General features: G+C 45.4%; 1 protein-coding gene across 2 annotated transcripts in view; it reads right to left on the bottom strand.

The window, feature by feature from the left end:
• SMC6 (structural maintenance of chromosomes 6) overlaps positions 1-20,488 on the bottom strand; it is a 610,138-nt gene that overhangs the window by 400,724 nt on the left and 188,926 nt on the right. For both annotated transcript variants that reach the window (XM_069235972.1, XM_069235971.1), the window contains exon 17: positions 13,489-13,649. In XM_069235972.1, the coding sequence (XP_069092073.1) occupies positions 13,489-13,649 (161 nt within the window). The remainder of the gene's footprint in view (positions 1-13,488; positions 13,650-20,488) is intronic.

Below are 20,488 nucleotides of genomic sequence, written 5' to 3' on the forward strand. Positions count from 1 at the left end.
GAACTGCTTTGAATAATCTGGAGCTTTCAAAACTGGTGCTGAACACAAAGCTTCTTTGAGGGTGTCAAAGGTCTTTTGACAGTCCATGGTCCAGTTAACTTTTCTGGGCATTTTCTTGGGGGTACGTTCTGGGAGGGGTGTCACTATGGATCAATATCCCTTCACAAGCCTCCTATAGTACGCAGTCAAGCCAAGGAATGCCCTGACTTTAGTCTGGGGTTTGGGGACTTCCCAGTCCAGAATAGTCTGGATCTTGGGTTGGAGTGGCTGAACCTAGCATCCACCTACAAGGTGTCGCAAGTAAACCATAGTACCCTGCCCTATCTGACATTTAGATGCCTTGATCGAGAGGCCTGCTGCTTGCAGCGCCTTCAAAACCTTCTTCAGGTGGACCAGGTGACCCTGCCAGTTGGAGCTAAAGACAGCAATATCATCTAGATATGCTGCACTAAAGGACTCCAAGCCAGCAAGGATTTGATTCACCAAGCTTTGGAAGGTGGCAGGGGCATTCTTTAAGCCAAAGGACATAACAGTACACTGATAATGCCCATCAAGTGTAGAGAATGATGTATTTTCTTTTGCTCCAAGTGTCATTTCCATTTGCCAGTACCCTGCTGTCAAGTCAAAGGTACTTAAGAATTTGGCTGCACCTAATTTGTCTATTAATTCATCTGTCATTTGAATGGGGTGAGCATCTGTCTTGGTGACAGAGTTGAGCCCTCTGTAGTCCACACAAAACCTCATCTCTCTCTTTCCATCTTTGATGTGAGGTTTGGGGACCAAGACCACTGGGCTAGCCCAGGGACTGTCTGAGTGCTCTATCACTCCCAACTCCAGCATCTTGTGGACCTAGCTTTAATGCTTTCTTTGACTTGGTCAGACTGTCTGAATATTTTATTTTTGACAGGCATGCTGTCTCCTGTGTCCACATCATGGGTACACAGGTGTGTCTGACCAGGGGTCAAGGAAAAGAGCTCAGCAAACTGCTGGAGGACCTTCCTGCAGTCAGCTTGCTGTTGGCCAGAGAGGGTGTCTGAGTAGACAGCTCCATCTACTGAGCCATCTTTAGGGTCAGTGGAGAGAAGGTCAGGGAGAGGTTCACTCTCTGCTTCCTGATCCTCATCAGTAACCATTAACATGTTTACATCTTCCCTGTCATGATAGAGTTTAAGGCAGTTAACATGGATCACCCTCTTGGGGATCCTGCTAGTGCCCAGGCCCACCAAGTAGGTGACTTGACTCTTCTTTTCGAGCACTGTGTAAGGGCCACTCCACCTGTCTTGAAGTGCCCTGGGAGCCACAGGCTTCATGACCCAGACTTTCTGCCCTGGCTGAAACTCAACCATAGCAGCCTTTTGGTAATACCACAACTTCTGGAGTTGTTGGCTGGCCTCAAGGTTTTTCCTTGCCTTTTCCATGTACTCTGTCATCCTTGAGCAGAGGCCTAGTTCATAGTCCACTACATCTTGTTTGGGCTCATGGAGAGGTATCTCCCAGCCTTCTTATACAACTGCCAGTGGTCCCCTTATAGGATGGCCAAACAGAAGCTCAAAGGGGGAAACCCCTACTCCCTTCTGTGGCACCTCTCTATAGGCGAAAAGCAGCCATGGCAAGAGGACATCCCATCTCCTTTTGAGTTTTTCAGGGAGTCCCATGATCATGCCCTTCAATGTCTTGTTAAACCTTTCTACAAGACCATTGGTTTGTGGATGGTATGGTGTGGTGAGCTTGTAAGCCACACTCATTCTACATGTGTTTTAGGTAAGCTGACATGAAGTTGGTACCTCTGTCAGAACCCACCTCCATAGGAAAAATCACCCTGGTAAAAATACCTATAAGTGCTTTAGCTACTGCAGGAGCAGTAGTGGACCTAAGGGGAATTGGCTCAGGGTACCCGGTAGCATGATCCACTACTAGCAGAATATATTGTTTCCCTGATACTGTGGGAGGTTCGAGAGGACCAACTATGTCCACTCCCACTCTCTCAAAGGGGACCCCAACCACTGGAAGTGGAATGAGGGGGGCCTTTGGATGGCCACCTGTCTTACCACTGGCTTGACAGTTGACACAGGAGGTGCAAAACTTGTTAACCTTCTGGGACATAATGGGCCAGTAGAAATGGTTGCCTAACCTCTCCCATGTCTTGGTTTGTCCCAAATGCCCAACAAGGGGAATGTCATGGGCTAAGGTCAGAATTAACTCCCTAAACTCCTGAGGCACTACAACTCTTCTAGTGGAACCAGGTTTGGGATCTCTTACCTCAGTGTAAAGGAGTCCATCTTCCCAATAGACCCTGTGGGTTCCACTAGCCTTACCTTTTTCTTGCTCAGCTGCTTGCTGTCTTAGGCCTTCAAGAGTGGGACAACTCTTGTCCATCACACAGCTGTTCCCTTGAGGGTCCCCCTGGGCCCAAGAGCTCAAACTGATAAAGCTCCAGCTCCATGCACTCAGTTCCCTCAGGGGATAGAAAATCTTCCTGAGAAGAGAGGTTCTGTTTCTTGTGCTGTGCAGAAGCTGGTTCCCCAGTTTTCTTTCCTTTCCTCTGAGAAGGTTGGGCCATTAGTCCAGACTCCAACACTTCTTTTTCACCCTGTGCTCTGCTTTGTACCCGTGTCTTGACACACACCAGTTCAGGGATGCCCAGCATGGCTCCATGGGTCTTGAGCTCTACCTCAGCCCATGATGAGGACTCCAGATCATAATCTAGCAGACATTGTACTGGAATTGCAGACAACACTACCACCTGTTTTAGGCCAGTGAACCCTCCCCATTCTAAAGTTGCCATGGGATGGACTTTAGTTTGATTGTCAGCAATAGTGACTGGATATGTGTGTCCAGCCAGGTACTGTCCTGGGGAAACCAGTTTGTCTGTCACCAGGTGACACTGGCACTTGTATCCCTCAGGGCTTCTACTCTATTCCCCTTTATCAAGTGTGGCTAAATCCACCCCACCCTCTGAGACTAGTGTAGCTTCAGAGTGGACCCTGATTTGCTCTGGGCACACTGTCGATCCCACCTGGAGACTGGCTATTCCAGTGCTAACTGGAGCAGTTATTGTTGTGGGACTTTTCTTTGGACAGATCTTGTCACCAGTTTGGTATTCATGCTCTCTACAGTTGTGACACCAGGCCTTCTTGGAATCAAAGTTTTTACCCTTATCCCCATTTGTGGACTGTGAAGAGGCTCGGGCCTACCCTCCTGAGCAGGTTTTTGGGGCCCTGTAGAAGACTCTTTACTTTTGTCCTTGGATGTCTCACCACCGTTCCCATGGGAGTGCTTTGTGACCCCTTTCTTTTGGTCACCCCCGTGGAAGTCTTGGTTATCCTAGTCTTGACTTAGTGGTCTGACTTCTTTCCCAATTCTTGGGGAGAAATTCGACCTAGGTCTACCAGATGTTGATGCAGTTTGTTATTGAAGCAATTACTTAACAGGTGTTCTTTCATAAATAAGCCCATCATAATCACTTACACCACTGCCAGTTATCCAGCCATCTAGTGTTTAGACTGAGAAGTCAACAAAATCAACCCAGGTTTGGCTCGAGGATTTATGAGTCCCCCTGAACCTAATCCTGTACTCCTCAGTTGAGAATCCAAAGCCCTCAATCAGGGTAGCCTTCATGAGGTCATAAGAATCTGCATTTTTACCAGAGTGTGTGAGGAGTCTATCCTTACACTTTCCAGTGAACATTTTCCAAAAGAGAGCTCCCCAGTGAGATCTGCTTACTTTTCTGGTCGTGCAAACCCTCTCAAAAGCTGTGAATCATTTGGTGATGTCATCATCATCTTTATATTTAGTTACAATCCCTTTGGGGATTTTTAGGATGTCAGTATTCTCTCTGACCCTATTTAAGTTGCTGCCACCATTTATGGGACTTAAACCCATTTCTTTTATTTTCCTTTCTATGGCTAGGAGCTGCTCCTCCAAAGCCAATCTCTTAGCCATCCTGGCGAACAGGATGTCCTTTTCATTGAGACTGTCCTCAATGCTCACACTGGACTCCCCTGTGGAAGAACCAGGCTCTGACTATGGTTTTTGGAATCAGGGTTTTAGGAACCTTTTCCTCCCTATTTAGGACAGGAGGGGGAAGTTCTTCCTCCTGTTCACTAATTTCCCCCATCTGAAGGAGTATCCTCCAACTCAGAGGGGTGGTCCCTTGTGAACTCTGCCAAGAGTTTTGCCTTGGTAGTGTTGGACCCAGTCTTTATCTTTTTTTGTTTTACAGAGAGACCTTAACTCTGACATCACTCGATGCAGGAAAGTTGTGAGGTTGAGTTCCATCACTGTCTCATCTGTGTGACTCATTATCACTCTAAAAGTTGGGATTACTTTTCAAGAATCTAAAAACTACATCTAAAACTTAAATCCTAACTTTTAAACTTCAAAATAAATGCTAACAGGGACTTACACAAGGCCCTAGAAGGACTTTAATTTGTTTTTTTTTTAATAGTCAAATTCCAAAAATATATTTCTAATAACAATTTTTGGAATTTTGTCGTGTGATCAGGTATTGGCTGAGTAGTCCAGCAAATGCAAGGTCTTAGACCCCATCGCTGATCCACCAATGTAGGAAGTTGCCTCTGTATATACTATCTCAAAGTGAGAGATAGTGTGCACAGAGTGCAAGGGTTCCCCCCTTAGAGGTTGATAGTGGCAAAATTGGATAATACTAATGCTCTATTTTGTGGTAGTGTGGTCGAGCAGTAGGCTTATCAGAGGCTAGTGTTAAGCATTTATTGTACACACACAGGCAATAAATGAGGAACACAAACTCAAAGACTTAACTCCAGGACAATAGTTTTTATATTGAGAAATACATTTTCTTAATTTAGTTTAGAACCACAAGATTTGAGGTAAGTACATAAAATGCAAAGTACTTCACAAAGGTAAGTATAGAACTTTGATTTAAAACAGTAGTACACACAGTTTTGGTTAAAATAGCAATAAGCTATTTTAAAAGTCGACAGTGCAAAAATCAACAGTTCCTGGGGGAGGTAAGTTTGGTTAGTTTTTGCAGGTAAGTAAAGTACTTACACAGTCAGTCTCCTGGGCGTAAGCAGCCCACCATTCGGGGCTCAGGGCAACCCCAAATCACAGCACCAGCAACACAGGGCCGGTCAGGTTGAGGGCATGGCACCCCGAGGGGAGTGCCATGTCGATTTAGTCATTTTCTTCCCCACCAGCACACACAAGCTGTGAGGCAGTGTGCATGTGCTGAGTGAGGGGTCCCCAGGGTGGAATAATACATGCTGCAGCCCTTAAGAGACCTTCCCTGGCCACAGGGCTCTTGGTACAAGGGGTACCAGTTACAAGGGACTTCTCTGTGTGCCAGGATTTTGCCAATTGTGGGAACAAAGGTACAGTTTAGGGAAAGAACAATGGTGCTGGGGCCTGGTTAGTAGGATCCCAGCACACTTTCAATCATAACTAGCATCAAGAAAAGGCTAAATGTTAGGGGGTAACCATGCCAAGGGAGGCATTTCCCTACACAAAGTCTCAAAGGAAAGCCTCTCCTTTATCTGGCTCTAGAAATGTGGCCTTCCTCCTTAGCTTCCATAAGCCTGAGCTTATCTAGTGGGCTTGTCCAGGCCACGTGCAGTACGAACAGTTAATTCACACATGTAGATTTCCTTCTCCCTCCTTCCTTCCTAGGAACAAGGCCAAGCACTCGCAAAGGGCTTTACTATGTTGGAGGTGGGGGGGAAGGAGGGGTGCTTTTCTTCCTGCTGACTAGCAGAGTAATTAACTGGGCCTAGTAAGGGGAACAACGGACTAGAATCTAATGATGGCTGAGCCAGGGAAATATAATAATTCTTCAAGTGCCACAGCAAGTACAGATATCACAAATGTAACAGTGAATCTGGATTTTGTGAATTGGTTTAACCTAAAATTGATACCTCGTCAGTATTTCTAGGCATAAGTAGTGTGAAATGTGCAGTGGTGCAGATTTTGCCTCATCAGGTATTATGCTGTGAACACACAGCATCCTCAGTAATCACTACAGATATACACTATGTATGCCTCACATTATACGGCCTACACCAAGTCAGCACCAACCATGTAGGATCTCTTTTGCTTCAGGCTACCTGCGCCCAGATTTCGGGCTGACCTAGTTGGTAGTTTCACATGCTCATCCTGCCAGAATGTACTCACATTTTTGTGTGAAAACAGCCCAGAGCCTCTCACCATAGCTCCACAGCAGCAGCATTATCTTAAGAGGCAGACACCAGTCCATTTCCACAGAATTTACTGTGAGTGAGACTCACTCAAAGTGAAACGTCCAAAACTGGGTAGTCAGAAAACGAAAAATCTTGGGACATTACAAGGACAGAACTCATTTGTTACATTTATGATGTGTTTTGTGTCATTAATTCTGTTGTGTGAGTTGCGCTCCTTTATCATTAATAGGCAACTAAAATAAATGTGTTTTGATTAACCCCTTGGCATCATGTTCTATTATTCTTGGTGTCATTTGTTCCATTTACAGCAAAATTTGCCAACCGAAAAGGATTTCATAGTGCAGTAAAATATTTATGTTTTCCACACATCTAAAAAGTGCAATTCAACCTGCAAACTACTGATTTCGACACTTAGCCAAAATGTTTAACTAATAAAATTGTAGTAGTAATTGATTAATCTGCACGTGGTCTTCAGGGTAGCTAAAAGCCAGCTGTAAGTGAAAGATTCGTGTCGATCATACCAAAAAGTTACTTTAAACTTAGAGCATGCCCACTGTTTACCATTAGCTGGCTTTGTAGTGGCTCTCATTTGTGTGCCTATAGACCGCTTTCTTTCCTCTTCTTGCGTTTGTCTCTCTGAAGCATAGCCTCTGTGCTATGTTTTTGATTGGAAGACTTATATCCTTTCATAGTTTACGTTCAGAGAGGTACTTATTTTTTTTTAATTCGGCATTCTTTGGGAGTTTCAAGTGTTTCTTGCTCTTTCCCCTTTCTTTTCTGTGTGGATGTTTCTCCGTGTTTAACTTTCCCACCTCAATCTCAGTCTCAATGGCGCTCCACAACCTTGACCTCCCCGACCTTCCACATAAGTGGATCCATGACTCATCATGCAAGGAGTAGATAGACGGAAAATGAGCTGCAGCAACACCCCAGTTTCATAACAAAAGGTGAAACAAAACCACACGAAAAACTGAATATTCTAGAGGAGTAAAAATGGAAAGCAAAAAATAGCAAAACAACAGCACAAAATGTATCAAAAACCACTACTCTCCTCCTCGCAAATGCAAGTTTTTTTTCCCTAGGGACAGCGAGAAGATTTGATGCGCTCTTCGACCTTTTTTCTCTTAGTGCAGTTCAGTTGTGCTTGGGACTTTAAGCAGCACATAAATAAGCTTGCATCACCCAGCACTCTGGCTGCAGCGTTCACAGTGCAGGTGCACCGTCTAACTTCGGAACAGTCTGGTAACTAACTTTTTTGTAGGTTGTCATCCTTATTCGAATGTATTTGACTATAACTGTAAACGTGACTGGCTGACACCTTTCATTTTCAGACCTTTTTCTTGTATCATTCCTCATTTTTCCCTAGTGCTTTTTCCTTTCTCCCCTCTTCCTCTGCCCTGCACCTTTCCTCCCCTCTCCCTGAGAAGCACCTTTTCAGCCCTCACGCCTCCCAGCTGATTGCCCCCCCACCCCCTCCCCTACTTAATGTGGACCGCAACACAGTTGTGCAGTGGGCATGCCACTGGCACTCCAAAGGCAAGCCCGTCTGCACCCATCCGCGCCTGGACCTCGCCCAGCATCAGGAACCCTGAATCTCTGTTAAACCACCCCCTAGACTGCCTCCGTTACGACTCCAAGAACCTCCTCCGCCTCAACACCGGACGTATTAACAACTGTTCCCGCATCTCCCCCAAAGACACCCACGGACCTTTCACCTGCCGGAACTGCAACTTCAGCGCCAACCTCAACAAACCAAAGGTACTCACCGCACACAAAGATACCAACAACATCCACAACTCCATCAACTGCCTGCTCCTGAACACCCACTCTCTCCACAAACACGCCACCAAACTCTGGGACCTGATTGACACCACCCGACCGGACATCGCCTTCCTCACGGAGACTTGGACCAACTCCATTTCAGGTCCAGACATCACCATCGCTATTCCCGACGGTTACAGCATCCTAAGGTGGGACCGGCCCTCCCGCCCAGGAGGAGGACTCGCCATCATACACAAGTCCTCACTACATGTCAAGGCCGCCCAAGAAGATAACTGCACCACCATGGAACACCTTCACTTCCTGGTCCACTTCAACCACAACTCCTCCGTCCGCCGCACCCTGGTTTACAGCCCACACGGCCCCACCCAACTTTCATAGACGATGTAGTGGACATTGCCAGGCCCTGGCGTCAGTCAGTTACCTCCTCCTCAGCAACCTCAACTTCCACCTCAAGGACCGCACCAACCCAAATACCACCACTCTACTCGACAACCTCGCCACCCTCGGCCTCACACAGCTGGTCTCCACACCCACACACGACACACACTGGACCCCATCTTCACCTCCAGCGACCGGATCACCATCTAGACCATCTCCACCCCAGACTGGACAGACCACCGCGGCATACACTTCACAATCACCGCACCCAGCAGCTGCACCCGTACCCCCAGGACCCTCCGCCACAGGAAATGGAATGAAATCACCAACGAGCAACTCACCTCATCGCTCACCAAATCCCTCCCTCCCCCCTCTGACAACACCAACACAGCAGCGTGCAACCTCGATGCATGGATCACCGAATGCGCCGACACTCTAGCCCCTCTCCGACTGACTTCAACCAAACGTGTACCTAAGAAGGCCAGCTGGTTCACCACCTAACTCCAAGAATCAAAGCGTACCCACAGACGTTTAGAGAAAAAATGGAGGAACAGCCAATCCAGGGAAGACCTCGCCTAATTCAGAGCAGCAACTGCTGCCCACCAACGAAAAATCAAGAACGCAAGGAAGGACGCACTCCGGGAGCGCATCAACTCCTCCACACACAACTCAAAGGAACTCTTCTTAGTCATCAACGAGTTCACAGATCCCCCCCCTCCGAGGCCACCAGCATCCTGCCAGTCACAGGACCTCTGTGACAAACTCGTCTCCTTTTTCCACCACAAGATCCAGGACATCTACGACAGCTTTCTGTCACCTGGCACCGGAACCTGCGATCAACAGCACCCCACCCCCCACCCCCACCACCCCCGCACCCACCCTCAAGACAAATCCACGACTGGTCCACGCTCACCAGAGAGGAAGCAGTCAACATCAGCACCCACTCCGGACCACCCCCGGACTCCTGCCTGCACCACATATACATAAGAGCCAGCGCATCCATCGCCCGAGCTTGGTAACACAATCAACTGCTCCATCAACACAGGCACCTTCCCTGAGGACTGGAAACACACCGAAATATGCCCGTCTCTTGAAGAAACCTTTGGCCGACCCATCAGAACTGAAGAATTCCTAACCCATCTCACTGCTACACTACCCCTCCAAAGTACTAGAGAAAACAATCAATGCACAACTACGGAATTTCATTGAGGCCAAAGACTCCCAGTACAGTTCCCAGTCCAGCTTCCGCAGCAATCACAGCACAGAGGCAGCACTCCTGGCAGCCACCGACAACATCCGAGTACTCCTAGACCGTGGCCACACTGCAGCACTCATACTCCTCAACCTCTCAGCAGCTTTCGACACAGTCTCCCACAGCACTCTGCGCCCCAGACTCCACGACATAGGAATATGTGGAAGAGCCATGGAATGGATACACTGCATCCTCTCCGGCAGGACCCAGAGGGTCAGATTCCCGCCCTACACCTCCAGACTCACAGGAGTCAACTGCGGAGTCCCCCAAGGAGTCCCAGGCTGTTCAACGTATACATGGCCACTCTTGCTGCCATCGTCAGAATCCACAGTATGAACATCGTGTCATGTGCCAATGACACACAACTCATTTCCCTCACCGAAGACCCGGACACGGCCAAAGGAACTTTCACGCAGGAATGGAAGCCGTCGCCACCTGGATGACAGAAAGCTGCCTCAAGCTCAACTCTGACAAGACAGAGCTCATCATCTTCAGAAATGCCACCTCGGCTTGGGATGACTCATGGTGGCCCACATCCTCAGCGCCCCCCCTGCACCGACCGAGCACGCCCACCACTTAGGAATCATCCTCGACTCCTCCCTATCCATGACCCACCAGGTAAACTTGGTGGCCTCCTCTTGCTGGCACACACCCTGCAAAACTCCGGAAGACCTTCAGATGGATCCAAGCAGACTGTCGCAGGACAGTCACCCACGTCTTAGTCACAAGCAAGGTCCACTACGGCACTAACGCTCCCCTCCCAGCGCCTTGAGAGCCTCACAGGTGAGTAGCACCCTTTACAAATACTGATTGATTGATTGAGAAAGGATTGGACTTTCATATAGCTGGTCAATACATATTTGGCCTCACAGGACTCATTTTAGAGTGCAATTTGCATCATGTACCTGTGTTGGACCTGGCCCTTTCTGCAGGGTCACTCCAAATGTTTGCTCTTCCTTGCTGAACCCTGTTGGTATACACCAGATTGGTCCATCTAATTTACTTACAAGTCTCTAATATATATTGTACTACATGTATTCAGGGCCAGTAAATTAAATGCCACAAGTTGGCTGCAGCACTCATGTGCCATCCACTAAATTAGACCTTTAAAATGTCTCAGTCCTCTACTGTAGCCTAAAGTGCAGTTTTAAACTGCCATTTCGACCTGACATTTGTCAGGCCTCAACTTTCCTTTTAAATATACGTTTCCCCTAAGGCAGGCACCAACAGATCATAAGGCAGGGTGCACAATATTCAAAAACTAGTGCTTAAGTTTTAAATGTGCTCATAGTGGAAGATCTCTTAACGTTTTACACTGTAGCAAGGCTATCGCTCCCATATACTAACATTGGGTTACCGGTTTACACTTCACACTTAATAAATTGTAACTTCAGTTTCGGAACAGATAGAGAATTACTTCACTCATTTGAATTACAATTTAAAGTCCTCATTTATGGCAATGTGGGATTTTAAGTTAATATTCTGAAAACGGCACTTTAAGAAAGTTGCCATTTTTCTGTCTAAACCAAAATGTGCATTTCTGCCAGTATCAAGGGTCACATGACTGTGAATGGCTCTCCTGTCATGTAATGTGTATTACTTCCAGACATGGAGACAAAAGAGGCCTGGGTGTATAGGGAGCTGGTCTTCATAACAGGATGGCTGTGAAGGAGGTGTACCCTGTCTTCAGCACACACAAAGGAACCTAACAGCCTTGCCTTTGTCCTGTACTCCAATGCGGTCAGTCTGAACTTGTGACATTGACCCAGTCCAGAGTAACCAGAAAACCACGAGTGGCCCTTTGTGCTTCTTGGTGCTATTTTACCTGAAACTTTAAAAATGTACACCTTAGGTACTATTGATTGGATGTTTTGGCATTTTATATATTAAATGTTACTCTATTTTTCTAAATTGGTTTGGGATTTTACTTGTATTTTCACTTTATTTCTGTTTGAATGCTGCATAAGTATTTTACACATTGCCTATAAGTTAAGCCTGACCACCTCTGTGACAAGCTACCAGAAAGTTAAGCACAGGTTTATTTATTGACTTTTGAGTTCACGCTGACAAGGGTTGCGTTTACTAATTAAGTGGGCTCTCACCTCCCTCAATTAATCACCCAGTTTCTAACATCCTGCAATAATAAACTGAAAAGGGTAGAAATCATGGGCTGAGTTACCACAAACCTGTTGGTGGTACGCATGTCTCCACTACCTGTGCTGCGTATTCCTCTTTTCATGTAAACTGCGGCACATTCAGTACTATTGGAATATGTGCAGCTTTGTTTTAGAGCTCTTTTGTCTTTGGGTGGTACAAGGCTGGCCTACTCATAGAACCAAGCAAGGTGGATTGGTTATATACCAATAGCTCGCATATCATCTTTCTTACACACTAGACTATAAAAAACACAAAAAGTCTGATTTCCATGTAAAGTATGCATTACCATTCAAATCCCACAGCCAGAAGTGGTCACAGTCCCTTTCATTCAATAATACTGTTATCATATCCTTCCTCTCAATTTATGAGTGTGACATCACCCTGCATGTTAACTAGCATGTCAAAGCTATCACCTTCCTAGTGTGACTTCATTTTGCAGTTCTATCTTCCCTGATGTGAAAAGCATTGCTGGCCGTTACCTCATGTTAAATCATTACATCAAATTGTGTCCTGATGTAGCACCACTCCGGTTTCCTGCATGGCATTACTCCCTTCGATTACCTCACCACTGTCAGTTGGTTTCCTTGGATGACTTGAACACTTAATTTATGTGTTATTTTTCTTCTCTGCTGCCAGTTAGCTTGTGTGACCTGACTTCTTGTCATATTGACCATGTGACACCACCTCTGTCAATCCCTTTCCCTGCCATCTCTGACATTTGGTCATTCATATGAGATTATCACATTGGTTTCCGCATGTGACAACAATGCTCGTAGGTCCTTCATATGATGTAATCACACTGTTATCTCCCTCCTGTGGCATCACCACTCCATGATGAGTGCAGGTGTTTTTGTCTCTCTCCACTGTGTGCAGCTTCCATCCTCAAATGCCCCTTTCCTCCCTCATGTTTCATATTTTTTTCCATTTTTGTTTTACTACTTGCACCTCTCTGCCTTAAGCTCATCTGTTGCTAAGCCACTAATCTTACTCCCTGGTTGCTCGATCCAGGATTGAATTCACCTCCAAACATCCTCCCCATTATTTTCATACCCATTCTGTCCCAATTTTTACTTTTCAAATAAAAATATTATTTAAAAACCATTTTTTTAAAAGGCCTGGAAGTTAAATTTTGTTGCCAAGACAATTCTTTTTCAAAAGGCACCTTTTCATAGTTTTGAACATACAGCTCTATGATTCACGCTTTTTTCAATAAATTTTAAAAAAGGTCGATACTTCATGTCGTATGTGTGCATGCCTGAGGACATATTCAAGCATGTATCATGAGGCATACACATACATACTGGATGACTCTTGCATGCTTACATATCATTGTGCTTTTTTGACAATGCTGAGCAGCATGAGCATAAAGCCAATAGTCCGGCACTGGCAGACCAAAAGCAAGACCATATTGCTTTGTAAATCAATATTAACTTTACTACTGTATCAATAACTGTTCACATTAATTTAAAACTGTAGCACATTTGTTTTACCAGTAAAAACATTTGCACTTTTGCTGCTTTCTAAATTCAGTGGCATAGAAAACTGTGCAAGGCAGCCATACTGAAAAACCTCCCCATTTAAGTCAGTACTTGAAACAGGACAAAAGCATTTGAACCAAATAACGGGTGCAGGAGTTGCGGCGAAATTCTTGAAAATTTCTTTTAAGGATAATTGGCAAGCAAAATGTATCTATCTAAAATTAAGTCTTACAGGACTAACCGCGCCATTAGAATCTTCACTAACCTTATTTCCACCTCTACATCTCCACCTAGAAATTTTATTCTGTTGTTATCAGATGAATAATAGCGGTTTGCAAACACCTGATCACCGTCACCAGTAAATGCTTCCCTGCAGTTTTTTGGTGGATTCCTCTTCTGCATTACTTCACGGGCAGCCACGTTACTCTAATGAGACAAGAAAGCAAGGCATCACGTTTCCTACATGGCATCTACTTGGTAAAAGCTACAATGGATGAATGTAGTTCACATCAAGAACCTGAACCAGCCTTAAGCTGCATTTATCTCTATAAAAACAAGCAATAGTACAATTAGCAGCTAAAATAAAAACTCCACACAATAAATTAAAAGACAATTTTATACTGAACAAACTGAATTCGAAATTTTAAAAGAGACAGAAATCACACATATTCATATGTATATATAAACAGAGCCCCCCCCCCATCTTTTTCACACACCCCACCCCACCACTTGACGGATCACCCTTAAACTTTGGAGACAAACGCTGAAGTGAGTGTCGTATTTTGGGGGAAATTTCATGAAGATTCATCATGCAGCACCAAAGCTATTAGAAAAACAAAATGTGCTTTTCCTATACAAACTAGGTCCTTACTATAACTACCTAGTGGCAACCGCCACTAGGTAGTGTGTATATGTGTATGTATGTATGTTTATATGGAAAATGTCACTTACCCAGTGTACATCTGTTCATGGCATGTAGTGCTGTAGATTCACATGCTATGCATAGCTCTTCTGACATCTAGTGTTGGGCTAGCTCTTCCAACATCTAGTGTTGGGCTCGGAGTGTTACAAGTTGTTTTTCTTCGAAGAAGTCTTTTCGGAGTCACGGAATCCAGTGACGACTCCTCTCGGTTACAGTGCGCATGGGCATCCTCTCCATTGTTAGATTGTTTTCCCGCAAAGGGTGAAGGAAGGAGTGATAGAGTATAAGAATATAAAGAGATGCCCATGCAAATGTAAATGTATATACGTATGTACAAATGTTAAAACTTGAACGAACTACAGGCTTCCGGGGAGGAGAGAGGGTGCATGTGAATCTGCAGCACTACATGCCACGAACAGATGTACACTGGTAAGCAACATTTTCCGTTTGAATGGCATGTGTAGCTGCAGATACACATGATATGCATAGACTACAAAGCAGTTAGTCCTCCCAAAAAATAGCAGTGGCTACCCTGTAGGAGTTGAAGTTGTTTGAAATAGTGTTCTTAAGACATCCTGGCCTACAGTAGCCTGTTGTTGTGAGAAAACATCAACACAATAGAGTTTTGTAAATGTATGAGGAGTTGATCATGTGGCCGCTTTACATTTATCAGCCATTGGTATGTTTCCGAAAAAAATGCCATTGATGCACCTTTCTTTTTTGTAGAATGTGCTCTAGGAGTGATTATAAGTTGTCTCTTTGCTTTGATGTAGCATGTTTGTATGTATCTAACAATCCATCTTGCTAAGCCTTGTTTAGATATAGGATTGCCTTTATGTGGTTGTTGAAAGGCAACAAAAAGTTGTTTTGTTTTGCTAAAATCTTTAGTTTTGTCTATGTAGTACATAAGAGCTCTTTTGTGATCTAGAGTATGAAGAGCTCTTTCTGCCACAGAGTCTGGCTGTGGAAAGAAGATTGGCAATTCCACTGTTTGGTTGATGTGAAAAGGAGATACTACTTTTGGTAGAACTTTTGGGTTTATCCTAAGTACAACTTTATGTTTGTGTTCTTGGAAAAAAGGTTCCTCAAGAGTGAACACTTGTATTTCACTAACTCCAATAAAGAAGTAATAGCTGCAAGGAAGGCAACTTTCCAAGTTAAAAATTGAATTTGACAAGGATACATGGGTTCAAAAGGTGGGCCCATGAGTCTGGTAAGTATGATAGTTAAATTCCAGAAAGGAAGAGGTGGTGTTTACGGTGGAATAATACGTTTGAATCCTTCCATGAAGGCTTTAATCACAGGAACTCTGAATAGAGAAGTGTGTTGAATATTTTGTAAATATGCAGATACTGCAGTAAGGTGGATTTTGATGGATGAGAAAGCTAAATTTGATTTTTGCAAATGAAGTAAGTAGCATACAATATCTTGTATAGATGCTGTAAGTGGATCAGTGTTTTTGGATTGACAGTAGTAGACAAATCTTTTCCATTTGTTAGCATAACATTGTCTAGTAGGAGGTTTACGTGCCTGCTTAATCATTTCCATACATTCTGATGGAAGTTTAATAACCAAATTCTATGACTTCAGGAGCCAACTCGTTAAATTGAGAGCATTGGGGTTTGGGTGACTGATTTGACCTTTGTTCTGTGTTAACAAATCTGGTCTCTTTGGGAGTTTGGAATGAGGTACTACAGACAGGTCTAGGAGTGTTGTGTACCAATGTTGACGTGCCCATGTTGGGGCTATGAGTATCATGGTCAGAGATGTCTGACATAGTTTGCTGACCAGAAAGGGAAGGAGTGGGAGAGGGGGAAGGCGTAAGCAAATATCCATGACCAATTGATCCATAGATCATTGCCCTTGGATAGGGGATGTGGGTGTCTGGATGCGAAGTTTTGGCGTTTTCGCTTGTTGCGAATAGGTCTATTTCTGGTGTTCCCCACTTTTGAAAGTACTTCGTGAGTTTGTTGCTGATTCCTGCTTAGGAGATCTGCTAACTGATTGTTTATTCCTGGAATGTATTCTGCTAATAGATAAATGTGATTGTGAATTGCCCATTTCCATATTGTCTGGGCTAGCAGAGACAGTTGAAATGAATGTGTCCTGCCCTGTTTTTTGAGGTAATACACAGTGGTTGTAGGAGGCTGGCCTGGCTTATATTGGGTACCTTGAGGTACTTACACCCTGTGCCAGGTCCAGTTGTCCCTTATTAGTAGAATAGAGGTGTTTCTAGCAGCTTAGGCTGATAGAAGGTAGCTATGGCAAAGCAGCTTAGGCTGAACTAGGAGACATGCAAAGCTCCTACTATACCACTTATATCATATAGCACAATATTATAAGAAAACACAATACTCAGAGTTACTAAAAATAAAGGTACTTTATTTTTATGACAATATGCTAAAAGTATCTCAGTGGGTACCCTCAGTTAGAAGGTAAGTAATATACACAAGTTATATGTACACAAACCCAAAACAGGTAAGTAACAGTAAGAAAAGTAGTGCAAACAATGTAGAATCACAATAGGATGCAATAGGCAAACAGAGGTCTAGGGGCAACACAAACCATATACTCCAAAAGTGGAATGGGAATCACGAATGGACCCCAGACCTATGGGAGCTTGTAGAGGGTCGCGGGGACTGTAAGAAAACAGTCAGGGTGTCCAAGATACCCCACCCCAAGACCCTGAAAAGTAGGAGTAAAGTTACCCTAGTACCCCAGAAAGACACAAGTTCTGCAAGAACCACAAGCACCAGCAAAACACTGAAGACGGATTCCTGGACGTGAGGACCTGCAAGGCAAGAGGACCAAGTCCAAGAGTCGCGATAGTGTCCAGGGGCGGCAGGAACCCAGGAAACCCCCGGATGAAGGTGCAAAAGGGCTGCCTCCGGGTGGAAGAAGCCGAAGATTCTGCAACAACGAAAAGGGCTAAGAACTTCTCCTTTGGATGGAAGATGTCCCACGGCGTGCTGGATGTTGCAGAAGTGTTTCCACGCAGAAATACCGCAAACAAGCCTTGCTAGCTGCAAGGATCGCGGTAGAGGTTTTTGGGTGCTGCTGGGGACCAGGAAGGACCAGGATGTCGCCCCTTGGAGGAGGAGACAAAGGGGGCGCTCAGCAACTCAGAGAGCCCCCGCAGAAGCAGGCAGCACCCGCTGAAGTACCGGAGCAGGCACTTAGAAGATCTGAGGACAGCGGTCGACTCAGAGTCACAAAGGAGGGTCCCACGATGTTGGAGTCCAACTCAGCGGGTTGAGCACTGCAGGACGGAGTGCTGGGGACCCAGGCTATGCTGTGCACAAAGGAATCCTTGGAAAAGTGCACAGAAGCAGGAGCAGCTGGAAATCACGCAGTACACAGGTGTGTCGTCTGGAGGGGGAGGCAAGGACTTACCTCCACCAAACTTGGACTGAAGGGCCAATGGACTGTGGAAGACACTTGGACCCAGCTTCTGTGTTCCAGGGACCACGCTAGTCAGGATGAGAGGGGACTCAGAGGACCGGTGATGCAGTCTTTTGGTGCCTGCGTTAGCAGGGGGAAGATTCCGTCGGCCCACGGGAGGTTTCTTCTTGGCTTCCAGTGCAGGGTAAAGGCAGACAGCCCTCAGAGCATGCATCACCAGGAAACAGTCGAGAAAGCCAGCAGGATGAGGCGCTACAATGTTACTGGTAGTCGTCTTGCTACTTTGTTGCGGTTTTGCAGGCGTCCTGGAGCAGTCAGCGGTCGATCCTTGGCAGAAGTCGAAGAGGGAAGTGCAGAGGAACTCTGGTGAGCTCTTGCATTCATTATCTGAAGAATACCCCAGAAGAGAGATCCTAAATAGCCAGAAAAGGAGGTTTGGCTACCAGGAAAGGAGGATTGGCTACCAAGAGAGGTAAGAGCCTATCAGAGAGGGTCTCTGACGTCACCTGCTGGCACTGGCCACTCAGAGCAGTTCAGTGTGCCCCCAACACCTCTGAATCCAAGATGGCAGAGGTCTGGGACACACTGGAGGAGCTCTGGGCACCTCTCCTGGGAGGTACTGGTCAGGGGAGTGGTCACTCCCCTTTCCTTTGTCCAGTTTCGCGCCAGAGCAGGGCTGGGGGGTACCTGAACTGGTGTAGACTGACTTATGCAGAGATGGGCAACATCTGTGCACATCAAAGCATTTCCAGGGGCTGGGGGAGGCTACTCCTCCCCAGCCCTTCACACCTATTTCCAAAGGGAGAGGGTGTAACACCCTCTCTCAGAGGAAATCCTTTGTTCTGCCTTCCTGGGCTGGGTCTGCCCAGACCCCAGGAGGGCAGAATCCTGTCTGACGGGTTGGCAGCAGCAGCAGCTGCAGTGGAAACCCCGGAAAGGCAGTTTGGTAGCACCCGGGTTCTGTACTAGAGACCCGGGGGATGATGGAATTGCAATTCCATGCAATTGCAATTCCATGATCTTAGACATGTTACATGGCCATGTTCGGAGTTACCATTGTGACGCTATACATAGGTAGTGACCTATGTATAGTGCATGCGTGTAATGGTGTCCCTGCACTCACAAAGTCCGGGGAATTTGCCCTGAACGATGTGAGGGCACCTTGGCTAGTGCCAGGGTGCCCACACACTAAGTAACTTGGCACCCAGCCTTCACCAAGTGAGGGTAAGACATATAGATGACTTATAAGTTACTTATGTGCAGTGAAAAATGGATGTGAAATAACGTGGACGTTATTTCACTCAGGCTGCAGTGGCAGGCCTGTGTAAGAATTGTCTGAGCTCCTTATGGGTGGAAAAAGAAATGCTGCAGCCCATAGGGATCTCCTGGTACCCCAATACCCTGGGTACCTAGGAACCATATACTAGGGAATTATATGGGTGTACCAGTGTGCCAATGAGAATTTGTAAATTTAGTCACTAGCCTGCAGTGACAAATTTAGAAAGCAGAGAGAGCATAAACACTGAGGTTCTGGTTAGCAGAGCCTCAGTGATACAGTTAGGCACCACACAGGGAACACATACAGGGCACACACTACGAGCACTGGCGTCCTGACTAGCAGGATCCTAGTGACACAAGGGCAAAAACAAACATACATACAGTGAAAATGGGGGTAACATGCCAGGTAAGATGGTACTTTCCTACAGTGCTCATGTTGTCTGTTTTTATCAGAACAGTCTTCTGTTTGAGAAGCGCACGATACACAGCCAATAATTCTAGGTGGTTTATGTGAAATTGTTTCTGTTTGGGATCCCATTCCCCTTAAATGTATGATTGTTGAGATGAGCTCCCCAAACTATCATTGATGCGTCTGTTATAGTCTGAGGCACAGGGTCTTGAAACTTAAAGTCATGCTGTGGAACGGGCACAATGGAGCAAAATGAACCAAATGAATTTAAAAAAAAAAGGTGGAATCAATTGTTTGAAACCAAATCTGACTGCATCCCTGTACCAAAGCCCAACCTTCTTTTGAATGTATTTACCAAATGTCTCTCAAACCAGTCATAACTCATCCTCATTTCTGATAAAAAAATGTCCCTCATTCTCTGGTTTCCCCTCAATGAATGCTAAGCTCTAGCAATTTAGGATTGGTGTCTAGAGATTTAAGTCTTTTTCTTTTACCTCTTTTATACCAGCTCCACTAAAGGATTCACGCTGGAACCCCAGGCTCTAGAGTGAACGATCAAAACCATTTCTCACTCTCAGGTGCACACAGGTTCTCAGGAGGTGAAACTGGCTTGATCCATTAGTTGTTTCATCAATGTGTTAATCCCTCCAACTAAAGCATTACAATTAGGCTGCAATACATAACCCCCAAACAGCAGACGTGTGCAGGGTAAGTAAAACGCTTCTGCATTCTCGTCCTTTTTACTAGGCCACGTAGATTGAAGAGTGCATTAATATTCTGGATTGTGACTCCCCACTCCCCTGACTTGTTTACAGGTTTATAGTGGCCCGTTCAGATATATGAGACCTTAGGGCTTTCTTACTACTGACACTGATTCTGAAGGGCCCCAGACGCCTTTTGCTGCTGCTGGAGCGTAAGAACTATTTGGCTTTTTCTACTGGACTTCTGCTCGCTTAAGCCATTAGGCTCAAGACCTAACGCGGATTTGGACATTACTGAGATAGATGTTTGAGTAAGACTTACAGATACATACATCATCCTATTAGGCGTGAAAAACTCCTCTGGATGAAACACTTGTCGGCTACCTTATGAACAGTCAACTGTACTGATGTACTGAAGACAACAGAACAATAAAAGCTAAGCACTTTATAAACTGTTGTACTTCCATACTGTATACTTATCATGGTTTCTTGGAACAACAAAAAGGACTTCCTTGAGTGCTTCAGTCCCTCTTTTACGCATTCAACCAAACTG

The sequence above is a fragment of the Pleurodeles waltl genome, chromosome 5 (genome assembly GCF_031143425.1).
Source record: "Pleurodeles waltl isolate 20211129_DDA chromosome 5, aPleWal1.hap1.20221129, whole genome shotgun sequence".
NCBI classification, from domain to species: Eukaryota; Metazoa; Chordata; class Amphibia; order Caudata; family Salamandridae; genus Pleurodeles; species Pleurodeles waltl.